The sequence below is a fragment of the Alternaria ventricosa genome (genome assembly GCF_023758065.1).
Source record: "Alternaria ventricosa strain BMP 2768 chromosome Unknown scaffold_1, whole genome shotgun sequence".
Lineage (NCBI taxonomy): Eukaryota > Fungi > Ascomycota > Dothideomycetes > Pleosporales > Pleosporaceae > Alternaria > Alternaria ventricosa.
The window spans coordinates 180,995-206,388 of record NW_026055681.1 but is presented as its reverse complement, the minus strand read 5'-3'; the positions used below and the strand labels follow the sequence as shown (position 1 = coordinate 206,388).

Here is a 25,394-nt window from a genome sequence, read left to right as displayed (position 1 = left end):
AAGAACAAAAGTGTGATTAAATGAGTAAAACCGCTTATACCATGCCGCAATCTACATGATGGCCTCAACCACCTCCGACACCCAATCTAGCTGAACTGAACTGACACGCTTAGCCCATGCCTTGCCTGTGAATACAAACTCATTAAACACAATTGCCTCCAGTTTCTTTCCAAACAGTACCGAGCTGGGATGGATCGCAACCGTTTGGTTACCAATCATCGTCTTGTAGCTACCATCTGGCATCAATCTCGCTGTATTGGAGATGAAGCCGCGCAGCATACATGCCAATATGGCTTGACTCCTAGCTTCCGAAGGTGCATTATTGGACTCTTCGTCGTCAGCTGAGAGCAGCTTCTGCTGTCTACATTGTTCCCGCAGTTGCTTCCTGATGTTCATTACATTCTCCATTGCGCGGTGGGATACGTAGTGCTTGTCACACCAAGCTCGACGCTGCGACTTCAGTTCAGCAGCGTATCGCTGAACGGTAATGAGCAGTGTGAGGTGATCGCCCTCTCGGCGGTATAGCTCACGCCGGACTTCTTCTGCCTCTTCTTTGCGCTCTTCGGTAACAAGGTTCAGGAAGACCTCCTCGACGCTGAGTGCGGATATGATATCGATCACGTCGAGTAGGCAGTCGCGCTCTGGCTTCGCTGCTTCGACTAGTACTCGTCCTAGCGTAGGCGTGAGCGGGAACTTGGCAATCTTGAGACCAATACCGCTAATTTCACCGGTATCTGTCAACGCTTGTAAGTGCAATAGTTGCAGAAGAGCCTTCTCTAGAGCTTCTCGTGGTGGCCGATCAAGGAATGGGAAGCCGAGTACGTCATCGACACCTCGCGCCTTCATTGTCAAGATAGCTTGACTGAGGTCGCAACGCAGTATCTCGGGCGTGGTGCGTTCTTCCATAGTATCGTAGCCGTTCTCAGTATACAGCCGATAACACTGGCCAGGTGCTTCACGACCAGCTCGGCCTTTGCGTTGGATAGCTGCAGACTTGGAGATAGGCTTCACAAGCAGCGATTCGAGACCTAGGCGACTGCGAAATTGCTTTATCTTCGACTTTCCACAATCGATCACAAAGCGGACGCCAGGGACAGTGACTGATGTTTCAGCGATGTTGGTTGCGAGGATGACGCGGCGTGTGCGATAGGGCGTTGGCTGGAAGATGCGCTGTTGGGCGTGTTGTGGAAGGGCGGCGAAAAGAGGTAGCGCAAGAAGTTTAGGGATGTCGTCGTCCACATTTTCAGCATAGTCGTTGATGAGCTTTTCGAGTCCCTCGATAGTATCTTGACCTGTGAGAAAGACCAGTATGTCGCCTGGCAGAGGCTCCTTGTAATGTATTTGGAAGACGAGCTTGAGAGCTGCTTCGACCCAGTCTTGTGTTGGTTGCGGCAAGTACACTGTTTTGACGGGGTATTGCCGCCCCTCTACAAAGCATGTAGAAACGTTTCCTTTACTTTCCGTAGTAGGCTTCGCGATCGCGTTCTCGGTGTTCGACACAGGCTGGCTGTCTCCGAAGAACTTGACGAGACTTTCCACGTCTGCCGTAGCACTCATTACTACGACTTTGAGCGGATGCTTCCTCGCCACGCTACCTTCTTTAGCGGATAACAGGTTGCGTAAGAACCCAAGAATCAAGTCGACATTTACACTTCTTTCGTGGACCTCATCTACTACAACAGCGCTGTACTGCAACATGTTGGGATCTCTGAGCATCTCTTGAAGCAGCATACCCTCTGTCAGAAACTTGACTTTGGTGTGCTTTCCTGCCGCAGTGTCGAAACGGACGCTGTATCCAACCTTGGCTGTAGGACCTTTGTCTCCAAGTAAGCTGCCCATCTCGTCCGCGACGCGTCGTGCTAGGGAGATTGCCGCCACTCTTCGAGGTTGTGTAATCGCTATACACCCGGTACACCAAGACTCATTGACCAAAAACTGGGGCACTTGTGTCGACTTTCCGGAACCAGTCTCTCCGGTCAGTACGAGGACGTTGTTTCTTTGGAGAGCTGCTCGGATGACGTCCGCTTGAGGCCATATCGGAAGCGACTTGCGGACTAGCCGCAACTCATCACGCTTCTGGATTACATGCGATGGCACTCTTAAGTCTTGTTGAGAGGTGCGAGGTCTGTCGGCCTGTTTGTTCTTTGGTCGAGCTTGTTGTTCGGATTTTGGTTGAGGTTTGGTGGACTGAGGCGCATCGGCTTTCTTGCGCTTGTACACCTCTGCTTGCCGCTCAACTGGAGTTCCAACAATGCCTTCCGTTCGTTTGGGTTCGGCGACGGGCTTAGGGTATTCCGCAGTAGAACTTGGGGCGTCATCGTCGGAATGGTCGAACTTGATCAACACGCCGGCTCCCTTTTTGCCACTCCAGCCATCTTTTGCTGGCTGAACTCTCTTTCTCTTCTTGCCTTTCTTCAGTTCCACGGGGGGGTCCTTCGCGCCTTCAACTTTTGGTTCGCTGCTCTTTCCGTTGGACATTTTCGTTGACGCGATTGGAACCCGCGTTTCACGTTGCCAAAACTTTTCCGCTCTTCTCAAGGTCGTTATCGATAAGCCTGCTAGCGTGATACGCGCGTGCACGTGCCAACGGCCCACATCCCCACCTGGGCACATTCTCGGTCGCTCGCTGGCCGCAACACCCCGTTGATCACTCATCGCATTGCTGACGATGCGTAGCAGGACGTGATTGTGTCTTCTGGTGTTCGGTGGTATTTATCCCGACGCTATGCATTCAATGGCTGACCCCGCCGCTGGGGACGATCAACCGGGAACTTAATCAAAGTAGGGCGGGAGAGGATGCCGTCATAAGCTATATAAAGACGAGCGGGTAGAAGCGTTGCTAACGAATCACGAAGCCATTATGTTTCCACTGCGATTGGAGAAGTGGGCCAAAGTTCTATACTTACTCTCTCTCACATCGCCTGTCGTGGAGAGCAAAATCGATCGCAAGTCGATTGTCCAGCAGTATAATATCAAGCTCAGCCAATCGAACCCATACAGCCCAGTCCAGGTTGGCAACGGAAACTTCGCGTTCGGTGTAGACATTACCGGACTGCAGACCTTTCTGCCGCACAATACTCTTTCATCCTGGGGATGGCACAACCAATCTCTGCCAACGACACCAAATCAAAAGCTTCCATCTGACTACACCGGTGTTGACTGGTGGACCCACGATCGCCTCGTCAACTATGCGCAGCCCAACCCAGAACAGAAGGACATCAGTCAATGGATGATCGCGAACCCACATCGTATTAATTTGGGAAGAGTTGGACTGTGGTTCGGCGGCATCGCAGGGGGCAACGTCACCGAAGATATACTTAGTGGTAAAGAGCAGGTGCTGGAGCTCTGGGAAGGTGTCATCAAATCCTCTTTCTTCATCAACGGAGAAAAGGTTGTGGTGACAACTGCTGCAAGCCCGGAAACGGACACTATCGCTGTAGACATATCGTCCAGCCTAGTGAGGACTGCAGGACTGGGCGCTTTCTTCGATTTCCCGTATGCGACTGGGAAAAATAAGTTCGATGCACCATTTGTTGGTCTCTTCAACGCTACTTCCAACCATTCCACAACGGATAAATACAGGAACAGAGGTGCGACAATCACGCATGTACTAGATGCAACAACATACACGGCCGATATCGCTTGGGAAGGTTATGCCCGCCTCTCGCGCCTGCACAGAAACGAGCACAAATACATCCTAGCCGCCAGTCAGAGATCTGAGACGCTCTCGTTCACTGTTACGTACGCTCCTCGGGTGGCCAATGTGTCTTACACTGCAGAGACAGTCAAGCAAAAGTCACAAAGCTGGTGGGCAGACTACTGGTCGACTGGTGCATTTGTGTCACTTCCGTCGGCCAATAATGCCTCTGCGAACGAGCTACAGCGTCGCACCATCCTTTCTCAGTATCTTCTTGCGGTCAACGGGGCTGGTAAAGATCCCCCACAAGAGTCTGGCTTAGTGAACAATGGATGGTACGGGAAGTTTCACATGGAAATGGTCTTCTGGCATCTAGCACATTGGATGTTCTGGGGGAAATGGGACCTCTATGATCGCAGTATCGGCGTTTACGAGCGCTTTCTACCCAGCAGCTTTGAACGGGCTGAAAAGCAAGGATACGAAGGCGCGCGCCTCGGCAAGATGAGCGATCCAAGCGGCCGATCTGCGCCAGGCGAGATCAACAGCCTACTCATCTGGCAACAACCGCATCCCATGTACTTCGCCGAGATGGAATACCGATCTTTCCCGACCGAAAAGACCCTCGAGAAATGGGATGAGATCTTGACAGGTGTGGCGGACTTCATGGCCAGTTATGCCTTCTGGAATTCCACAACGAATCAATACGATCTTGGGCCGCCCATGTATCCAGTTTCTGAGAATACTAATCCCAACGAGACGATTAATCCGACGTTCGAGCTAGCGTACTGGCGCTTTGGTCTCGACGTAGCGTCGAAGTGGCAAGCGCGGCAAAACAAATCCACTCCGGAGTCCTGGATACACGTACGAGACCACCTAGCGCCTTTCCCCATTGAAGAGAACGCGTATGTGACGTATGAGGGAATACCAGATATGTGGACTACCCCCGAATATACGGAAGATCATCCAGGACTTCTGGGTATATATGGCTGGCTGCCTCCAGACGCCCGCGTCAATATGACGATCTTCAACAACACCATCGCCAAAGTACACGAGACCTGGAACTTTCCCTTTTCTTACGGTTGGGATTTCCCATTGTTGGCTATCACGGAAGCGAGGAGAGGAGATGCGGAACGTGCTGTTAGTCAGTTACTTGACGTGAACAATGCTTTTGATGAAGTGGGAATGCCAGAGGGGGGAACAAGAGTGCCGACGCCGTATTTTCCGAGCTCAGCGGGCTTACTGCTTGCGGTGGGGATGATGTGCGGTGGCTGGGACGGGTATGAAGGGCCAGTATGGCCGTCGCACTGGGATGTACAGTGTGAGGGTTTCACGCGGGCCATGTAGGGTGATTGCTGTGAAACATATCATTCGTACAGCGCGAGCGTTCCTAAATGTCGTTTTCTTCGTCCCTTTTCTCTTCACTATCTGCCCCCGGAAACGCTCCCATCTCTCTGAGGACGTCCGCGAGAGCAACACCCTGTTGATCTAGAATTGAAACACCCAAGCCCAGCAGTTTCTTCACATTATACCTAAACCTTTTCCAGGTTTCCATCCTTCTCGTATCCGCCACTTTCATCTTCTCTCGCCAGAGAAATGGCTTTGCTCCGAGATAGTCATTGATTGAACACATTCGAACGGTATGCAACTTCCTGTCGCACGGTAATGCTTCAACGATCTGAAGCAACGACTCTAGAGTTTGAACACCATAACCAATGTTCTCCGGAAACTGCCGAAGCATAATCTGAGTGATTGATACAGGGAGATTTCCAAGAGGCCCTCTTGTATCAAAAGTATCAAACACCTCCAGAGAGGATGTGTGATCAAAGATCCCGGGCATTTTGACCAGTTGGCTATCGTCAAATTGCAGCTTCCTCAAGCCGGAACCGTGCTTTTCCATGAAAGCAGGCAGATTGCTCAGTTCCCTCCAGATATCGTGCGGCTTCCAGATTGCAAAAGCCGAAAGCTTGGGCATAGCCGAATGTGTGAGCCAGCCTAGTAGCTCGTTGGTGGAGTACTCTGCAGCCAGCTCGACCAAGCGCAGATGAAGAAATTCAGATGCCTCCATATCATCCAAGTTGCGCGTTCGGCCACTAACTCCAAGATGGAGGTCTCTGAGGGCGGTGAAGTGTCTTAGGAGAGAAAGCGCTTCCTGAATACGGGCGGGACGACCTCCAATGTCTATAGACAGCTTTGTAAGTTGAGAGCCGTGGGAGTTTACCATAGCTGCGATTTGAGGACGCTGGAGTTCAGAACGACAGAACAGTTCGCTCAGGTTTGTCATACCGGAGAGCAGAGTAGGCAGTACAGCTTGCAACGCCATCAAGGCTGGTTCAGTAGGGCTTTCGCCCTCATCTCTTTGGATCCAGAATGAGCGCACCCAAGAGGCTTTCGGCGCATCGGAGTCGACAGGATGATCAAGGAGATGGGCCAAAGCTGTGACTCGGTTGGTCGCTTGATCGTTGTTGCCGTCGATCGATAAATGGCGGTAGACAAGTGGCTCGACCAAGTCCTGAGAAAGGTCAGATATGAAGACATTCGTTTAGTTTGGAATTAGTCGTACCTTCCACGACCTGCATACATACTGCAGTCTGTGTAGATTGCGCGTTCGCTCTCTTCTGTACTTGAGAGACTGGTTGAAAATGTGCGTGTCGTAAGTAACCACATGCTCGAATATGGTGAGCCATAGCTCAGTGGGCAAAGCTGGTAAACCGTGATGCTCATTTAGCTGTGAAACAGTTATGTCCATGGTGCGATTGAAGAACAGTAGAAGACAGGAGATCAGTTGAGTGACGCTGCTTGGGAGGTGGATCTGTCTCGACACAGACTAGCGCAGATCTGGTTAGACAGACTTCGGAGATCAGGCGAGCCGGACTTGATTGCAATCGTATCTACTTGGGAGCAAATGCTAAAACGGCTTGATGCACAGTACTTCTGTAATCTGGAATCCCTTCATCAGCTGCTCCAACTCCACAAGACACCCTAGCCGTGACGATGTGTGTAATACGCCACGCTGGTAAGTTTCTCTCACAGACGGCCAACAGTGACCAGAGCTATGTCTCCATGAAGTCTTTCATACTTGTTGTCCACGACGTCGTCTTCGAATTGGGTGTCCTCGCACATGCCATAAACGCTTTTGACAAATCCGTCGTAAAGGCGAGCGGCATATCGTCAAGGTGAACAGCCCAAGTCTCGTTCGCCTCTCTAACCCACACATCAACCAGGAAGCGCCTGCCGGGGGATCCCTCCGGAGTTCCACCGTATATGGTCTTGACTATACTGGAGCCTGGCCGTAGTGGCTTGTAGAAAGGCTGATTGAGAAGGGCGTCACGGAAGGCGACCAAGACGGCGTTTTTGAATGCAGTATCCATGAGCATCTCCCCCATAACGTAGCCCTCGCCAAGCATACCGGTCTCATGATTGAACCTCCCTGTACTCTTCGTGGTGACAGTAGGGAATGTCTTGAAGTACAACCAATGAAGGTAGATTTTGAAGATAGCCGGGTCTTCGTCGACAAGAGTGACGGTGCGCGCATCAAGACGAGATGCTGCCCACTCTTCCTTCATGGCGTTGTCGAAGAACTTTGAGCTTCTCCTGATGACAGCTTCATGGACAGGAAACTTGGTTCCCTCCTTGCCGACATTCACTGTGATCGTGTCGAAAAGGCTAGAAACTATCAATATCAATTCATTCTGAGAAGTGAAGAACTCACTCGAAAGCGTCTGTCTGCAGGATTCGCCCATATTCAGACTTGAAATCGATCGCCGGTTCCTCAAGCTGTCCCGACATCGCTGCAGAAGATAGTCGATCGGAGGTTGTTGTTAGTTTGTTCGCGGTGTTGCGGAGGGGAAGTTGAGCAAAGAGCAGTGTAAATAAGAAGGCTAGAGCGGATTCCCTTAGCGTCTCAAGGCTCGGTCAAGGTGAAGATGAGTGATGAGAACGCAGTGTCGCGCAGCAAAGTGAACCATAAAGAGACGAGCGCGCCTGCCGTATCGGGACGAAGCGAGTGAGGGCATGGTCGTGTGTCGGTGGCAAGTTATCCTTATTTTACATTCTTCACAGTATAATACAGAGTCGTAACTTCGTTCCTCAAGACCATCGAATCTTCATCTTCCACTGATCCAGTTTGGCCTCCCACCATGTCTTCTGAGGCGCCCGCTCGATCTCCTCCATCAATCTAGTGTAGTGCTCCGGCGCAGACGTAGGCTTCAGTACACCTGGCGACAGCGCATACTTTGTGCTATATCGGTTCTCTAGTAACGAGAATAGTGCGTTCACTTGGGCTTGCTCGAGCTTGGGATTCGCAGGCGGTGAAGATGCGGCCGGTGTTGTGGACGCGGGCGCTTGGGGCTTTGCGCCCTCTTCGGGGGTGGGTGTTATGGGTTGGACGCCGAATGGTTTGCCATGATGCTCGATTGCGCGTGTGAAGGGTAAATTTGGGCGCAGAGCGTCCTTTGGCCAGAGAGCGAGGAGGCGGGTGTATTGCTTTGTTATCTGGACCATGTCAGCTGACTATTTTGCAATGCAGCGCTGTATGCTCACAGTATTCGCCATGGCTGTGTGTGAATTGAGAAAAAGTGAAGTTCTTCACCTTGTCGGGTCTCAAAGTCGATGATGCTTCGGTAACCAGGGTCCAGGCGCTATTGGATCGTGGCGCAGCAGCCGTGTCGCATGGCCCAAAAGCGAGCAAGTTGCATTTGAAACGCCTCCTCCACTGCACCTGCCGCCTGACACGCTCCACCCACCTGCACCTCCCTCCTACAACCGCCGTCCTTCTTGTCCACGCTCGCTGCCTTACCTATTCCTACGACTCCCCGCCTTGACGACACCCGATAGCAGATATCCCATCGCCCCCTTCACGTCACGCATCCGGTTATCCGCGCAACATGCCTAGCCAGGGCTACGAGAGGGTACGTTGCCCCGGTCCATCCCGACCACCATGCGACTGCGCGAAACCCCTATATTGCTTTCGCAACAACAGTACTAATGCGTTAATTCAGGTAGCCGCCCAAGACGAAGAAGACTCTCCCCAGACGCTGCAACCCGGCCAGCAGTGGCCCCCGGCCTCGCCACCACCCTCCTTCCACTCGCGCGCATCATCACCAAACGGCACCTCACGGCATCTCCTATCCGAGGACCCGATAGCGAACGAAGAAGACCGCACCCTCGCCGACACCTTCGACTCGGATTCCGATGACGACGACGATAACGATGGGCGCGACGATCGGCAGCGGCTGATGCGGGGAAACCCGAGGACAGAAGACGAGGCCGCGCCACCGGGCATCCAAAGGAGAGTAACGGAACTGCCAGTATTCAACACACAAGCGCCCACTCCAGGGCGGGTGTACGGTGGAGGAAACGGTGGTGTGTGGGCAAATCTCAGCGCAAAGCCTACCAGAGGGGAGGATGCCGAGGAGAAGCCTCCAGTACGTATCGACTATCGATAAGTCGCGTGAATCACTGCTAACATGCATCAGACATACGAACAGGCTGCCGCAGACGCGACACCACCCTACTGGGAAACCACCATCCTCGCTCCCGGCACTTTTGGCGATGAAGTCTTTGTCGAAGGCCTCCCCGTCGGCTCCCTCTTCAGCTTCCTCTGGAACGCCATGATCTCCATGTCCTTCCAACTCGTCGGATTTCTCCTCACCTACCTCCTCCACACGACCCACGCCGCAAAGAACGGATCCCGCGCCGGTCTCGGTATCACGCTTGTACAGTTCGGTTTCGGATTCCGCTCCGCCGTACTCTCCCCGAACAACGGTAGCAACGATAACCCCGGACAAGGATTCGACGGTGGCGTTCCAAACGACCCGAATGCGCACGACTTTGACCCGGACAAGGTCGGCAGTGGAAACACAGGGGGCAGTGACATGACACCCGCAGCGAGTGCCATTACAGGCAGTGACTGGATAGCGTACGGCCTGATGATTGTTGGCTGGTTTATTTTGATCAAGAGTGTATCGGATTTCATCCGCGCAAGGCGGCACGAACAACTCGTTCTTCAGTCCCCCGACCGGGGGCTGGGTGTGGCGGTTGTCGCCGAGGGTGAAAGCCCAGAGCGCAGTGTATAATTTCCTCAAACGAGCCTCAGACTGGCATCTTCTTTTCTCTCCTTTCATAGCGTATTACTTGGTTGCATCTAGGGACGGCGTTTACTATTGTCTAAAGACAGATCGAAAGATACGCGCTTCGCTGTTGTAGCAGCACATCACTGCACGATTTTCCTTACATACCTATCTATTACTTTATTATCCGAATCCCCTTCTGGGGTTTTTCCCATACGAAGTCCATCACCGCTCAGCTGCTTCCCCTGTGCTGATGCAATTCACTATCTGGCGTCATAACATGCTCAACTGAATTCACACGCGGTGGTAGTAGAGATATGTTGAATTAGTCTATCGGCTATTGTATATGCACAACATGTGCTGGGTATCTTTGGGGTAAAACTCTCAAAACAGCTCTTGACAAAGCGCTCAAATCCTGTAGATGAAATCAAATCATGTGCCTAATGATATGTTAGCGAATCTCTATTGAGATGAAGGTGCAGACGACCTACCACAAGGAGCCACCGCGCAGGAATCTTTGGCACAGCTTTAGCATGCGACCCATCAAAGTTGCGAATCGTTACATTACAACGCACTTTTCAGTCGCATACACTTCTCCGTACTGGTCCACGCCTGCCATCATCTCGTTGTACCGCTGTTTGTTCTTGACTTCCTCTGGGAACCATTTCTTAAGGAAGGCGGCTTGTTCGGTGTCCAAGTTGTCTGTAGTCACATAGTCAGCAAGATGTTCCAAAGCGTCCAGGAGTCAGAGACATGCTTACCTGAATTCGCATCGAAGACTGTCTTCTCCCGGCAGAACGGACAGTTGTATTGCTTGTTGTTCTGCATGACGATCAAGCACCGGATGCAGAAGGTATGGTTGCAACTAAGCTTTACGGGCCGCCATTGGATCTCCATGCACATAGGGCAAGAGTAGTCATCTATTTGCGGGACGTGGGATAGGATCTGTGTGTTGACCTCTGCGCAGACGGCTTTGGCGAGGTGTTCCGAGAATTCTGGGTATTCTACCTGACGCGGGAATGTGGACTTTACGCCCAGCGCTGTGCGTTTATCGAATTCTAGTTAGTTGTTAGTCCAGCGTCTCCATGTTTGTCAGGATATGGGGGGACCTACTCTTGAGGATCTTGATCATAGCATTATGGTTGATCTCACCGAATCGCAGGCCCTGGAGAATCTCCCGGTTGATGTGCATAAAGGTGTTTAGTGCTTGTAGATTCTCCTTCTTCTTCAGTTGTTCCACCAAGCCAGCCTTGGCAATCTTATTTGAGAATCCTGCCAGTCTCGCCATGGCCTTCTCCGAGTCGTGCGATTTGTGGTCCATCTCTGTCGTTCCAAAGAAAATGCCCTCTTCCACGTATATCTGGAAGATCTGGCGCCAAGCAGTGAGCATCTTCCTGTTGGCTCTTCGGTCTGGATCCGTCAATTTTGCGACCTGCTTCCCTAGTGCTTCAATCTGGACGTTCATTCGCTTTTGTTCCCGCTCCTGCAATTTCTCCAATCCTGTGACTTCACTGGTGAGCCTGGTGAAGAACTCGGTATCCGAGGTGATGGGAACCTCCACTGTGCGGTACCCTGGTCGGTTGCGAGCAGCATTGGTCGGGGTGACAATTATAGGATTGGATGGATCTATGGAGTCGATGGATTGGAGTGACGAGTTTGAGTCGTCCAAGACGCGCATATCAGACATGCCCGTCTCGATGGCCAGCATCTGAAGCTTGCGCCTGGTATCATCGTCCAACTGGGCACTCAGTACCTCTCCACTCGATTCGTTTACGTAGAAGAGGAGCTTTGGATGGAATGCCTTGCGCGAGGGCGATGCATTGTCCTTGGCATTGTCGGGGTTGAGAATGTACTCGAAAGGTCGTTCCTGATCGTCGTCTTCTTTGGTAGAAGCATTGTAGTCTTCGACATGTTTGAGTAGTTTGGACAAGGTGGCAGGGTCAAGGCCCACTTGCCGCAGCTCGTCGGTAAGCCTCTTGATGCACTTCTTGAGCTGCGAGTATGAGATAGCCGAGTCGACCCACTCTGGCGGGAATCCTTCATCCCGGAGCGTCTGCTTGAATAGATGGCCAAACTTCATGTTTAGGGCAGGGGTGACGAGGTACCGTGGTAGGGCTGGCCGATCAGAAGGCGCAGAGGAGGCACGTGGGGAGCTGAGTGGTTGCGACCCTTAGCGGGGTACCTTCCACGCTTGTTCGGCCACAGTTCCGGGTCGGGCTAACGAAGCGTTCCAGCGATCACCGGCCTGGGATATGCAGATGCGGGTGTGTAGGAGAGAAGGATTATTGGGAACGAAGCGTCGAAGAGTCCCAGATGTGTGGTGGTGGGGAAGAAATGGTGTTGGATGAGAGAATTACGACTTGTCAACAAGGGCGATTTGCTCCACGGGTCATGCGCCTGTGTGCCTGGAAAGGATGCCGCTAAATGGAGACCCCAGAATTCGATGGAGATTCGTCTTAGGCCATCACGAAGACATGGGGATGCGCCTCTTTTATGAAGCAGAACATAGCATGGCGTGTGCCGGCTTTCGGCGCTGTCTAGACTGCGGTGGCTCCAATAGCGCTCTTCTTCAATCACTGTCTGCTCAAACTTTTCGCCTTCGCAGTCCGCGACCAATCAACGCCAAGCGCACAGTCATAGGCGATTTGCTTGCAGTGACGCAACATGGCTCTTCGCGACTCACCCAACTAACACGATGTGAAAGCCGGGGTAGTCTCGGTGTAGAGCAGGCTGTCAGCACGCGCACCGAGAAGCTGTGAAAGCTGCACTACAGACTTATATGCTGTCACTCTCCTATACACGCCTACACAACTGAACGGCAGCATCCTGCCACTGCCACTGCAGGTAGTCCGAGACCCGAAAATCTCGAATACGTCCGAACCGTACACCTAGCTGCATCGAGACAAAGCCACTATGGGTGCATCACAGTCCACCGGTGGCGGCGACGCGCCTAGTAATGCCGGCGAAGTTAAGACAAGTTACTACGAACTACTGGGTGTGGAGCGCAATGCCACTCAAGATGAGTACGTAACAAGACACACGTAATCTATTCAATACTAACATCTACAAGACTCAAGAAAGCATACCGCAAGAAAGCGCTCGAGCTGCACCCCGACCGAAACTACGGCGATGTCGAACGTACCACTGCCCTCTTCGCCGAAGTCCGATCCGCATACGAAGTCCTCTCAGATGACCAGGAGCGCGCTTGGTACGATGCACACGAGAGGGATATACTGCGGGGTACCACTGGCGAGGAGACCGGCGACCATTACCAGGGTGACATGAAGGTCACGACAGCCGACGATATAACGCAGATGATGGGCAAGTTCAGGGGGAATGTGGACTTTTCAGACTCGCCGAACGGCTTCTTTGGCTTCGTACGAGAGACGTTCGAGCAACTTGCGCGCGAAGAGGAGTATGCCGCAGACTATGACGACCTCGATGTACCGGATTACCCTAGCTTTGGTCATAAGGATGATGAGTACGAAGGTGTTGTGCGCGACTTCTACTCAGCATGGAACGGCTTCGCGACGGTGAAGAGCTTTGCATGGGTGGATGAATACAATCCCTCTCTTCAACCTGATCGCCGCTATCGAAGGGCTGCTGAGAAGGAGAACCAAAAGATCCGCGACGAAGGCAGAAGGGCGTTTAATGATGCGGTCAGAACGCTGGTTGCGTTCGTACGCAAGCGAGACCCACGGTATACCCCGAACACACAGACGGCAGAGGATAAGGCCAAAGCACAGCGGGATGCTAGGAAAGCCCAGGCTGCACGGGCGAGAGCTGCGCAGATCGCCAAGATGGAGCAGGAGGAGCAGGCGGTGCCAAGTTGGGCTACCGCACGTCCGGCGGATGAACTTGAAGAGGAAAGCGAAGGTGAAGTCGAGGAAGACGTCTACGAGTGCGTTGCGTGTAACAAGACATTCAAGAGCGAGCGGCAATACGATGCCCACGAGAAGAGCAAGAAGCATCAGAAAGCAATCCAGGCTCTCAAGAGAAAGATGCAAAAGGACAACGCCCATCTGGACTTGGATGAAGACGCCCTCAAAAGTGATGAGATCCTACCGGTGGAGGATGAGTTTGCGATGGAACCCGAAGTCTCTGGTGGTGGAGACTCCGATGCATCCGTGAAAAACCTCGCGACAAAGACGAATGAGCTTGACATGGACGACCACAGTACAGACGAGGAAGAAGGCCGTGTGGACCAAATGGCACCTAGTAATACAATGTCTGCATCGCCCGTCGACTCAGAAACAAGCTCAGACGTTGACGACGAATATGCTTCGCGCTCCGAAATAGAAGCACGACTTGCTGGCGCCAGCACAGAACCCTCCACAGCACCCACCGAAGATCTCGACTTTAAACCTGAAGATTCCACAGAACCAGAAGTCACCGCCCAACCGGAACCCAAACTCGGCAAGGCTGCGTTGAAGCGCATGAAGAAGGCTGCGAAACAGGCTGAGAGCGAAGAGCCCGATGTCAAAAACAAGTGTAATGGCTGCAGCGCTGGTTTCTCGTCCAAGACTCAATTGCATCAGCACTTGAAGAAGCATCCCGAACATGCGGCGCTGAAATCTGTCGCGCAATCGGGTGGTGGGAAGAAGAACAAGAAGCGGTAGCAAAAATGATGGCACGAATTATGATCTGTATGAGAGACATGGTATTGATGTATGATTTGCTTTGGCATAGCGCAGGTGTTTGCTAGAGGTTAGATGATTAGTTAGACTTGCATTGAGCGGTTGTTCGCATTTTCAAGGCGTCTTTAGAAATGCTGTCGCAGAAGTCACGTTCAGAACAGAAGCTGTCGCTGATATACGTTCACCACTTGCCATCAGTAAAGTATACCATGTCCTCTCATATCCAGTTTCATGTTCCTGGAGGTTTAATTACTACAAACCACCTCAGGATGAGACTCGGAAGCCTGCTGGATTTCACTGGAAGATTCTCCCTTGTTTGACACGCAATCATACCCAAGCAAACATAGACATACGACTTCACAGCAACGGCTACATGGCTTTCCAACTTCTTGATTTCCCCGACCGATTCTCACGGAAATTGCCAACAACCATCCGCACGCTGCCCGTCATGTCGCAGGATCAGGAGCTTGTACGATATCAGCGTCTACTCACACTCGACGATATCGGCGGGACAGCCAATGACTTGGGTATCGAGGCTACACAAGAAGAGCTGAAAAATGTGCCGTTGGTGTGGTGGGACGTCAAACAGCACATGGACAACGAGAGTGCCGACTTACAACACTATGCTGTTCTTTGCTCTTCAGGAGTGAAATGCGCAAAGAGACAAAAGAATAACAGTTGAGAGTAGCGAGCACTGTGATCTCTTCGCCCGACGAAGTGTTGGTACAAACAGTTGTTTTCGTTGCTTGAAAATGCCCCAAATGATGCATATGTTGAGAATACCGTGAGGAGAGTCTATGTGAGCGCGTCCGAGCGCTCGATAAGCTTTGGCAAGCCATGGGTGCATTCGCGAAGTGGAAGTTCTTCCGTGGAGGTAGTGCATATGCGTTTCCACACCCCACTACGCCCCTGCAAGTGCTATCGCTATACACATTATATCTCGGGTAGTCGCCCGACGGAACTCTCGCATTGCCACTTGTGTAGTCATGTTCGCGTTGCTTTTGATTCAAGGCTACCAGAAGGCGTGCAAGGCAAGACTAGCGTCTTCAACGGTTGAGGAGTTCCTTTTTCTGGCGTGTGGGTTCTCGAACATCAGATAATCATGCCTCAAGGTTCTGATGGTATTGCCGTGTGCCGGGTCGAGCATGCGAGCGAATGCGTGAGAGCAGATAAATGATCAACCACCGGGATTAGGCCATTCCATTTCACAGTCAGGCATTCTGTCAATGTCCTGTGCCGCACTCAGCCGTTGTTCCACCAGCCCGTGTCGTATCGGCAAATGAACGATTGTGTTCCTATGTCGGCGAGTATGCAATGTTTCATGAGCAAGAGTGACGATTGTTGATAGGTGGCAGGATCTGGGTTTCTCCTTGACATGGCTCCGAACACCAAAAAGGTCATTGATAGTAAGATAGAGGGGCATTCGGGTCTCTATGCGGCGCAGGGTCGAACGGGTTGGGGCGCATTGATCCTCGTCGGATGTTGCGGATCCCACCTTCCTGATTGTGATGCTCGCCTTGCGACGTCCCATCACCTCCATGTACAGTTAGCTGAGGGTATAGAGCTGCAGATGCCAGGGGATAAGTCCACCTGGAGTGTTAAGCTCCCGCGCTAAGCCGCGTGGGCCCTTGAACAAGAGTTCTCCCATTGCATGGCGTTGCTTGACGTCAATGCATCGGGGACTGCTCCAAGACGTTTCCTTCGCGCAGTTTTAGTTCTACGGTACTGGGTTGGACTGCAATATGGCGGTTCGCGGCCGGCGTGATTGTTGATGCCCGTTAGCGTTCGCGGTCAGAGTCGCTCGCGTGCGCGTGCTCTCGCCAGCTAGCCAAAGACACGACTAGCCGAGGCTGATGCGTCTTAGCGCCAGGGTCTGACGGAAGCTTCTACCCCTGAACGATCCAGGCGAGCAACTCCTATCCACTCTTTCCTGACACCTTCAGATCCTTTTGATCGTATTTCAGGCCATGCACTTATCGTGTCCGGCTCTAGCGGCTCTCTGATAGGGCCTTGATCGAACTGTCAGCTCGTACTTGCCCAGTCTGTCATGGTGTGGGGATAGCCCAGGGGTTCGCATGGACACCCTCCACTACTAATGGTTAGCTGTGCTCAGTCGACGCTTGTCAGAATGGACGCTCGTATCAAATGGGGCACTATCTGAAGGCGGCTTTTCTCTCGAGTCTTGTCCATTTCTTGGGATTCTTGTCTCTCTCCAACTTCGCCTCTCGACCTCACAACTTACCCTCAGTCATTCGTTAATACAGTCGCGCGTTGTTCACTCGTTATGCAATCATGATGCCAAAGGCGTACCGTCTATCTTTCTCGCACCTCGTCTTTTACATCTCGACCTTTGTGATCGCAACCCAGTTATGGTCCATATGGGGGCAATCGAAACACAACTATATTCCTTTTTCACACCATAGGAATCTTCAGCGAGACTGGGACTTCAACGCCGACCTGCATGCCAATGTGCACACACTCAGCCATGACCAATGCGATTCCGCCTTTCCAAAGCTGTATCACAGCTTAGATCAGTCGGTTAGCCTAAGGCAAGGCAGAAAGGTGCATATTCAGGATATCGAAATCGATCAGGGAAGATGCATGCTACGGGTTATGGTATACGAGGGCGAGGTACGTCTATACGCGTCTGGTCAATTTCCGGGCTACAACTAACCTGCCACTCCTAGCTGTTTGTCGTCGATGCCGGAAAGCCAGAGGAATGCTACGTCACGAACGGAAACGAGAGAGAACGCATTCTAGGAACCCTAGCACAAATCGACCGCGCCGTCTCCACCACCTCAACATCCGACCCCGCGATCCCAAACGTCGAATTCTCCCTCTCGCTCGACGATCTGCCACGGCGATCTAGGAAACAGGGAACATTCTTTGGGTACACCCGGAAGGAGGGTCCGGAGTACAAGGACATTTGGATGATGCCAAACTACGCGTACTGGGCGTGGAACTATACCCATGCTCCAAGCTGGAACAGCATCAGGAAAGAAATTGAGCAGAAGGAGACCGAATTGCCATGGGCGAAGAAGGACCCTAGGATCGTATGGCGGGGCAAGGTCAAGATGGCTAAGCTGAGGAAGGAGCTGGTCCGAGTCAGCGAAGGCAAGGAATGGAGCGACATCAAGCCTGTGGTCATCAACAACGCCAGCGACCCGCATACCAAGGACGTTATGAATCTGAGGCAATTCTGCGGGTAAGAGACAAAGCTGCGACATGGGTATGAAACCGTACTGACCGTCTTCTAGATACAAGTTCACCGTCCAAACCGAAGGTACCTCGTACTCCGGCCGCCTTAAGTACCTCCAGCTTTGCCGCTCAGCCCTCGTTACACACCCTCTCGAATGGCAAGAGTTCCACACTCACCTAATGAGGCTTGCTGGTCCCGACGTGAACTACATTGAAGCGTCCGAGAACTTTGGAAACCTCGAATCGGCTATGGAGTACTACCGTGCACATGACAACGAAGCTGAGGAGATTGCAAAGAACAGTTACGAGACCTTCACCAGAAGGTATCTGACACCAGCGGCAGTGACTTGCTACTGGAGACGGCTGTTTTGGTCATGGGCGAGTGTACAGGGATATGAGCCACAGTTGTACGTACCTGACAAGGACGGTAATTTGGTCATGAGAGGTACACCATGGACTGCCTTTGCGGCCAATTGGCCCAAGGATCCTGCAGCTATTCCGTGAGCGGGAATAAGAAGTGTTAGGAGAGGCGTTGCATGAGCATTTGGAGTACTTGGTTTTATGCTTACGATACCCGCGTTCAAGCGTTCCAATAGACACGCATTATTATCTACGTTTACAGTAGTCACTTGAGGCGGAGCTTTGTCTTTTTCAGTCGTGTTGTAGATGGCTTCGACCGCCTTTGTCCTGCATCAGAGGATTCAAGCGAGTAATATAGGTTCATTAACCCGCACTCACATGTACATCTACCATTGTACTAAATGTTGACGCTGGACGCCCAGCTCCGACTATAACAAGGATTTGTCGTGACTGCAAATCCTACTTGACGGACTAGACTTAACCTGAATGATCTCTGGTTCACAGCTGATCGGACAGCATGTTTGACCTATACCCTGGTCTTTACCGCTATATCTTGCAGTTTGGCGCACGCTCGTTTGCGGCTCAGGCTAGTGTGCCTATCTATGCATAAACACACGCATGCTATAATTTGATAAGATCCTAGAGCAGAGACTTTGATTGAGTGGGTAACTGTGTAGAGAGAGGTGAGGTCATTCTACATGAGGGTAATAGTACAAAGGACCAAAAGACAGTCGACAGCGCTGAGCTCTGCAAGATAACTTAATGAACGTCCGCAAACCACTTGTGCGCCAAAGCCTCAGAAGCTGTGATGCGTCGTTTCGGGTCCATACTCATCATCTTCGTCAAAAGATCTTTCAAATCTTCGTCGAGATCGCTCCACAGGCAGAGTGGACGTCTCGGATAGTCTTTGCTGAAATTCGCCATCACGAAGTTCAGGTAGCCAATCCAGGGGCTATCTTCCAAGTAAGTGATCAACCCTTCCATATCTTTTAGGTCGCTAAAATATAAGACCTGATGTCGAACGACGATGGCCTCGATTGGATTGTCTTCTGTAGCCTTTTTTGGATCTACAGCGAGAACTGCTTCCTTTGTCACGGCGTATATGCACTGAGAAATTGAGTTACTCATTGAAGCGCGATACAAGTGGTAGGCTACTTACAACCAGACCGAAGGAGAATATGTCTGTCGGCTTTTGTATCGCTGCCGCTGCGTGCGCCTCTGGACTGCGCCACATCCAGTTTCCCCACTGCCTGCCACTGATGTAATGGTTATCCGGGAGGTGAACCATATCTTCCATGTCAGCAATCTGCACTTCTTTGACTTCTAACTCCCCTCCTTGATCGTCCCAATCCAGCAATATGTTGTTTGGCTTTATATCGGTGTGCGCCATATCTTTGGCGTGTAGCGCTGCGAGCCCACGCAGAGCGTCTCGAAGGACGAGTTTTGTTGTGGGAAGCGGAACGTCTTTCTGAACGAAAGACAGTAGGTGGTCACGTCGGTATGGATGTATGAATGTGCAATGTTCTGAGTCGGTGTCCTCGGCGACACGTACGTGAGGCGTACCGCGAAGAGTGTCAAACATGGTCTTGCAATGTTTGTAAGTCTTCTCAGGGACTGTCTTGAGTACGTATTTCCGATCCTCCGAGCTGCAAAAGACGTCAGACGAATATCATGTTGTTTTCTTCGGATGGTGTCAACTAACGTGGCAAGATACACACGTCCATGGTTGCCCGGCCGGTCTTGAAGTAGTCGTTCGACAACGTAACGGCGACCCGACTGCCCAATTACTCGCGTCAGGGCAGCGGCTCTTGCGATGGGGGTATTGGACATTCGTGTTGATAGTCAACAGAGTTGAACAGACCCAATGACTTGAGCTCTAGATGGCGACTTGTAGCAATGGAAGGCGCGTTCAATTGGGTAGCAACGAATGTGAGAGCGGACAAATCGTGATTCGAGACTGAACTGCACTAGTAGCGCTTGTATTGCAAGGATTTCACATGCGTGTCAGGTCGTTGCCTGAAGATGACGCACCCAGCGCCCACAGTCGTTACCCCGGACCCCTCATCTCGGAATCTCGCTAAACTTTGGAAGGCACAGTCGGGTTGCAGGAGAGAAGAGGCAGAGCAGTGGAAGGCGTGGCAATGGGAGCAGACAGCGTATAGCAATCGCCTGCTGAAGTGAGAACGTAGTGCTAGACACAAACGATCGATGAAAGTGTAGTGGTGTCTTCTCTCACCAACTTGATAGAGTGATTTGGCGCGTGCACACGTGAACACGTGATGACGCGCCTGACGTGCTGCGCCTCCTCCCCGATCTTTGCGACGGACATGCATCGACTCCACGACTACACGCCATCTCTAATGACGGTGTATAGGTACGCGCATGCTGCTAAACTTCAGGACCGCATATCCCTCTCTTTACTAAACACTGTCAAGCTGCTGAAAACCACATCGCGTTCCCCTCCGCTACTCCGCAACCCCACACTAGCCATTATGCCGCCCAAGGCAACACCGCCCGAATTCCCCGTACAGGCGTTTCCTACGTGTACAGATTTCGAAACCTTTCTCGAGCGCGAACATGCCACGGCTCCCGGCCTCTACGTGAAGCTCGCAAAAAAGAACTCTGGCATACCCTCGATTACCGCCGCGGAAGCCGTCGAAGTCGCGCTGTGTTATGGCTGGATAGATGGTCGCGCCAACGCTTGCGATGAGACCTGGTGGACGGTACGCTACACACCACGGAGAGCGAACAGTATGTGGTCGCAGAAGAACGTCGGGACCGTGGCACGTCTTATTGAGACTGGTCGGATGCGTCCCGCTGGCCTGGCAGCCGTTGATGCCGCAAAGGCAGACGGACGATGGGATCGTGCATACGCCGGGTCTGCTACAATGGTAATGCCTGAAGATCTCAAGAATGCGCTTGCTGTGGTACCTGCCGCTGAAGCTCACTGGGAAGGCATGAACAAGAGCGATCGATATACGACACTACTGAAGGTACAGACCGGCACAAAAGCTGGAAGGCCAAAAAGAATAGAGAGCATAGTTCAAGCGCTGGCGACAGGGAGACGTTCAGGCAGTACTACTACTGCAGACAGGACAGCTCGGAAGGTTGCCAAGAGGGCTAAAAAGACCAGCGCGAACGCCGAACCCCACATGCAAAAAACAGCACCTTCACCCCTACGAACAGGACTGCGACGACGCAGGGACTGAGATCTCCTCCTAGCTATGCTCATAGTGTACAGCAATCGACGAGTATACGATGACAACATGTTGATGCAAAAAAGACGGACTTCGGCTTTACAGACCGTCTCTGCGACGATAGAGCGCTTGGCTTCGTCCCCCTTTGAGAGATTACGTACTGCGAGGATGACTTTGGAGGCACCGTTGGCAGCGAACTTGGTGGTGGCAGGCAAGCCGATCCCAGTATTCGAGCCAGTGATGATCACCGTCTTGCCCACAAAGGACGATTTTGGATCTTTAGGCGGGTTTTGCTTAGAGAATTGCGACAGTTCGACTGTGCCATCTATTGGTACTTGCGCCAGATGAGTTCAATAACAGCCCGAGAGTGCCCTAGATTAAGCTCGTATCTACAAGACTAGCTGGGATACACTAGCGATCGGGTAACACTACTATCACATGTTGCAGCGATGCCGTTTGAGTGTCTGCATGCTCGAATTTGCCTCTCCCACATGCCGATTCCCAATCAGCTTTGGTCAAAATCTATCATAGACGACAGGACAGCACTCCTAGATGAAGACCTAGTACTCGGGTAGAAATTGGATATGACACACTATTTCCAGAGTCAACAGGTGTGATTGCGGTCAAACGTGGCCGATATCATGGGTGCCGGACATAGTGAACTTGGGCAGTTATCTCCGGCTGCTCACGCGCCGCCACAAGTCGTCACTACCATTCCATCACAAACGCACCACAACGACCCAAACAATGACCCTAGCCCGCACTTACTTGATGCTTTTGGCTCATCGTTACAACACTATTCTCCATAGCCGTGTCAAGGGCAACACCCGCCCAGGGCGTCATTCTGTGCGCCGTCGGGCGACGCGACGGTCAACTACGCAACCTTGCTGGGGAAGGCAGAGTTCGTGGATCGGTGCCGCACCGCCTCTCACGGTCATTGCCTGCATCGATGCTCTTGGGTATCGCCTCCAACAACCATCGCTATCGCGGTGTCACATGCTAAAATCACATGGAAGGCCGAACAGCTTGTACCACAGCTGATCAGAAGAGCTTGATCGGAACCAGGTACCACCTAATGTCTAGCATCGCAACTCTAGGTCCGACTTCGGCTCTTCCGACAATGTGTCAACGACGATCAGTATAGAAACTCGGCGCACGTATCACAAACGGAACAGTGCAATACCAATCCAAAGGATAAATTGTTCCAAAAACGACGAAGCCAAAACACTACAGGCTAAATGTAGATGTAGCAGAATGGTCCGCCCATGGTGCTCGACGCATCTTCTATGGTGATGGGCCCAGGATATGCTGCCCCCATGCTCAGGGTGTCGTTGAGTGTTGCATTGGGCGAGGTCGGGGTTCCGATGAAGGTAGGTCCATACAAGGCAGTTGTACGCTCACTCGGCTTCAGGTTCTGCCAAATCCAGTAAAGCCTGTCAATCGACGAGTGGTGGAAGAAGAAGTAGGGATCGCCAGGAGATGCTGTGAAATCACCCGCCGGATCGCCGCCAATGATAAAGTGACCGGCCGTGTGCACGCCCATGAAGCCGTTCGCGAAGCTGTTTCCCATTGGCCCACCTTGCAAAACTTCCCAAAACGTTTGGTAGTTGTCACTGTGGAGCAGAGAAACCACGTCGTCGTCCTTCAGCCATCCCTCTCCGGTGAAGCCGTTGATGTCGCGCATGAGACAACGGGGATTGTAGCCTAGGCCAGACGGATCGGGGTTCGGTCGGACACATTTGGATGCAGGAACCAACGGTCCGAGATTGACAGTGAAGTTCGCGAACGGTCCTGAGGTCACGCAGCCACCACCTTGGCCATGCGGAATCTTGATGACTGGTTGATCGTTCGACGGGATTCCAGTCCAAGTCTGATTGCTGCATCCTTTTGCGCCCTGTCCAGAAATCGAAGTCGCAGAGCCGTCGAGCAGAGGCGACTTTGTAGGATCTTTGTGCCATCTGGAGTAGCTGTCTAGATATCGGTGTACGAAATCAGCGTAAGCATCACATGCAGTTCTTACAGAGACACCTACAGTAAGGTTGCGTGCCCTTGTAGCTGCATTCATCGCGCAAAGTCTGCTCATACGCCCAGGTAAAGTATCGGTGCCATGTGAGGAAATTGCCCGTAACGCTAGACATTGGTGGACAAAATCAGTACGTATCTCACATTCATGTTCCAAAGGGAGACCTACTGAATGTTGAAGGTCTGCTGCATGTGGGTGGCCACGAAATCGTCATAGCGATTTCTACAACCGGGGCACAGCTCCTTCGGTGTCTTTGACGGCAGCTCAGTTAGACACTGAACCGCCCTAATGTATTCCTTCTTCTCAGCCTTGGAGAAGGTAGACCTTCAAGATGATCAGCATGGTTATGGAGAAGCATTACGTTCCGGAGACTTACCATTCCTGCCGCACTTGAACGTTGCTGGGGTTGCACTTTTCGTACTGCGCGGGCTTTTGAGTGGCTTGATAGAGCTGCTGGTTGATTGCAGCGCCACCAGCCATCAGGTCCTGCTTGATGCTACCCAATCCAGCGAGGATGTCGTCAACATGGTCGAAGGGTCTCTTTTTGAACTGCGCTCGGTCGTGGGGAAGCGCATTCCCGACGGCCAAAGGCAGAAGTAAGGCGACTTGAAGAACACCCCGCATGGTGTGTCGCTTGGGAAGGAGAGGCTATGTCAAGCTCAATCTGTGGGAGCAAGCGATGTTGAAGTATGACAGGACTGGAGGAGTTGACGCCGATCTTCTGAAATGAGGCTCAACTACGGTAAAAGACGTATGAAGGACAACGGGCCTACTAGCTATGCCAAGTGCACGTCTCGGACCACTTCTTATAGGTATTCACACGACATGCAAGGACCCGTAAAAATCTCGAAGGCGAGGAGCTCGGGCACCGAGGTCCTGCATGTCAAGGATACATGTGAGTGTGCGAGGTGGCCTACTACTTTGCGTAGTAGATATTCGCATTCCAGAAGAATCCGAACAGGCGGGCATGTCCAACTGGGGAAGGTCTCTCATACTTTTCAAACTCCGTGTATAGACGGCGTCACAGCCACTGCCAACTACCTGGTACTAGGAGCGGCTGATTCGATCGGCAACAGATCCGATCGGCACGCACTATGGATGTTGTGTGTCTCGCTACTATTCGTGCATTCCCGTAGTACAGAGGGCCTGACGCCAAGGTCCGTCACATACGTCAAGTGCTCTCATGCACTGCCAATTAAAGTTCCGCGGACCTTCACCTAGCCTCCATACGTTCTTCAACATCTTAAAACCGTGAATAGTTGCGGCGTAATGTCTCCGAATACTTCGTACGACAGACCGAGAGCCGTGGAAATATCGCGTCTTCTCAGCCTGTTGTGCGCTAGGTAGCTAAAACTAGCAGGGGCGGCGCGCGCCCATCACGAACTCAGTTGTGGCGCCTCGGAAGCATGTAATATGCATAGGCAAGATTACAACGGCTGTATTACGCGATGAGCAGAGTCGTGCATAGCTTCCGCGTGTTGAGGGAAATACAAGGTGATCGACCCACAACAGCGCATGGGTAGGTTGTCCCGAGGTCGTTTCGCGACTGGCACGAGACGATTCGATCGCAATACAAAAAAAATGGCACAACCATAAACTGAGGCGTTCAAGACCAGAGTGAGAATTTGCCGGCTGTTGTGGTTGAAATTGGCTTTTACGCATATTCCACCGTCGAAAGATCTGATTTAGGCGTCCCAAACTTCGCACGTCACCCTCGCGTGGCTAAACCTCCATCCTCAATTGTTCTCGCCCCCAGACGCCACCAATATCTAGTATCTAGAATCTGACAGATGCGCCTGCAAGATGAATTCTGTGCGGAACTAGGTACTGGTCGCCGAGATGATGAGACTGAAACCACTCAACCTAGACTTGAACCGAGGCTTTTTGCCTGAGTTGGAAGATACTCTGTACAGCATGTTCATTTATCTAGGACAAAGACAATAATTAAATTAAGGAGTGTTTTACTGTACCTACTAGCAGCAACTGTCTGACTTCATTGGTCGTCCTCCAGATTTCCTACAACTGTCATTATCCACGATCAAGACAAACGTTACATTCATTGCAACCTATCTATGCCTGCGGAAATCTGTAGCTGCTAGCTCTTTCGGAACTATCAGCTCTCTGATATCAAGCTACTGGTTTGGTTCACGACACCTGACTACAGGGCTATTATACCCTCAAGTCTCGCATGATATCTGGCACGCGGGGCGCAGTATGACAGACTCATATACAGTGAGAGATCGCAATGCGACGAAGAATAGCACGCGCATGGAT

General features: G+C 52.0%; 10 protein-coding genes across 10 annotated transcripts; 5 read left to right on the top strand and 5 right to left on the bottom strand.

Moving 5' to 3' along the window:
- Positions 1 to 51: 51 nt before the first annotated feature.
- Positions 52 to 2,478, bottom strand: J4E93_000075 (uncharacterized protein; the record flags this gene model as incomplete). The annotated part of the gene is made up of 1 exon (XM_049338038.1): positions 52 to 2,478. One exon carries the CDS (start codon positions 2,476 to 2,478, stop codon positions 52 to 54), a length of 2,427 nt encoding a protein of 808 aa, XP_049203923.1.
- A 382-nt stretch (positions 2,479 to 2,860) lies between these two features.
- Positions 2,861 to 4,981, top strand: J4E93_000074 (uncharacterized protein; the record flags this gene model as incomplete). Its single annotated transcript, XM_049338037.1, has 1 exon — positions 2,861 to 4,981. One exon carries the CDS (start codon positions 2,861 to 2,863, stop codon positions 4,979 to 4,981), a length of 2,121 nt encoding a protein of 706 aa, XP_049203922.1.
- A 1,706-nt stretch (positions 4,982 to 6,687) lies between these two features.
- On the bottom strand, positions 6,688 to 7,423 carry J4E93_000073 (uncharacterized protein; the record flags this gene model as incomplete). The annotated part of the gene is made up of 2 exons (XM_049338036.1): positions 6,688 to 7,300; positions 7,347 to 7,423. 2 exons carry the CDS (start codon positions 7,421 to 7,423, stop codon positions 6,688 to 6,690), a joined length of 690 nt encoding a protein of 229 aa, XP_049203921.1.
- A 300-nt stretch (positions 7,424 to 7,723) lies between these two features.
- J4E93_000072 (uncharacterized protein) lies at positions 7,724 to 8,188 on the bottom strand (the record flags this gene model as incomplete). The annotated part of the gene is made up of 2 exons (XM_049338035.1): positions 7,724 to 8,128; positions 8,177 to 8,188. 2 exons carry the CDS (start codon positions 8,186 to 8,188, stop codon positions 7,724 to 7,726), a joined length of 417 nt encoding a protein of 138 aa, XP_049203920.1.
- A 332-nt stretch (positions 8,189 to 8,520) lies between these two features.
- Positions 8,521 to 9,711, top strand: J4E93_000071 (uncharacterized protein; the record flags this gene model as incomplete). The annotated part of the gene is made up of 3 exons (XM_049338034.1): positions 8,521 to 8,544; positions 8,635 to 9,060; positions 9,112 to 9,711. 3 exons carry the CDS (start codon positions 8,521 to 8,523, stop codon positions 9,709 to 9,711), a joined length of 1,050 nt encoding a protein of 349 aa, XP_049203919.1.
- A 553-nt stretch (positions 9,712 to 10,264) lies between these two features.
- On the bottom strand, positions 10,265 to 11,785 carry J4E93_000070 (uncharacterized protein; the record flags this gene model as incomplete). Its single annotated transcript, XM_049338033.1, has 3 exons — positions 10,265 to 10,407; positions 10,467 to 10,763; positions 10,819 to 11,785. The coding sequence occupies 3 exons, from the start codon at positions 11,783 to 11,785 to the stop codon at positions 10,265 to 10,267; spliced, it is 1,407 nt and encodes a 468-aa protein (XP_049203918.1).
- An 833-nt stretch (positions 11,786 to 12,618) lies between these two features.
- J4E93_000069 (uncharacterized protein) lies at positions 12,619 to 14,324 on the top strand (the record flags this gene model as incomplete). Its single annotated transcript, XM_049338032.1, has 2 exons — positions 12,619 to 12,728; positions 12,776 to 14,324. 2 exons carry the CDS (start codon positions 12,619 to 12,621, stop codon positions 14,322 to 14,324), a joined length of 1,659 nt encoding a protein of 552 aa, XP_049203917.1.
- A 2,310-nt stretch (positions 14,325 to 16,634) lies between these two features.
- Positions 16,635 to 18,044, top strand: J4E93_000068 (uncharacterized protein; the record flags this gene model as incomplete). Its single annotated transcript, XM_049338031.1, has 3 exons — positions 16,635 to 16,973; positions 17,030 to 17,547; positions 17,600 to 18,044. The coding sequence occupies 3 exons, from the start codon at positions 16,635 to 16,637 to the stop codon at positions 18,042 to 18,044; spliced, it is 1,302 nt and encodes a 433-aa protein (XP_049203916.1).
- A 2,216-nt stretch (positions 18,045 to 20,260) lies between these two features.
- J4E93_000067 (uncharacterized protein) lies at positions 20,261 to 21,109 on the top strand (the record flags this gene model as incomplete). Its single annotated transcript, XM_049338030.1, has 1 exon — positions 20,261 to 21,109. One exon carries the CDS (start codon positions 20,261 to 20,263, stop codon positions 21,107 to 21,109), a length of 849 nt encoding a protein of 282 aa, XP_049203915.1.
- Positions 21,110 to 22,331: 1,222 nt separating this feature from the next.
- Positions 22,332 to 23,744, bottom strand: J4E93_000066 (uncharacterized protein; the record flags this gene model as incomplete). Its single annotated transcript, XM_049338029.1, has 3 exons — positions 22,332 to 23,068; positions 23,395 to 23,444; positions 23,497 to 23,744. The coding sequence occupies 3 exons, from the start codon at positions 23,742 to 23,744 to the stop codon at positions 22,332 to 22,334; spliced, it is 1,035 nt and encodes a 344-aa protein (XP_049203914.1).
- Between the last annotated feature and the right edge of the window lie 1,650 nt (positions 23,745 to 25,394).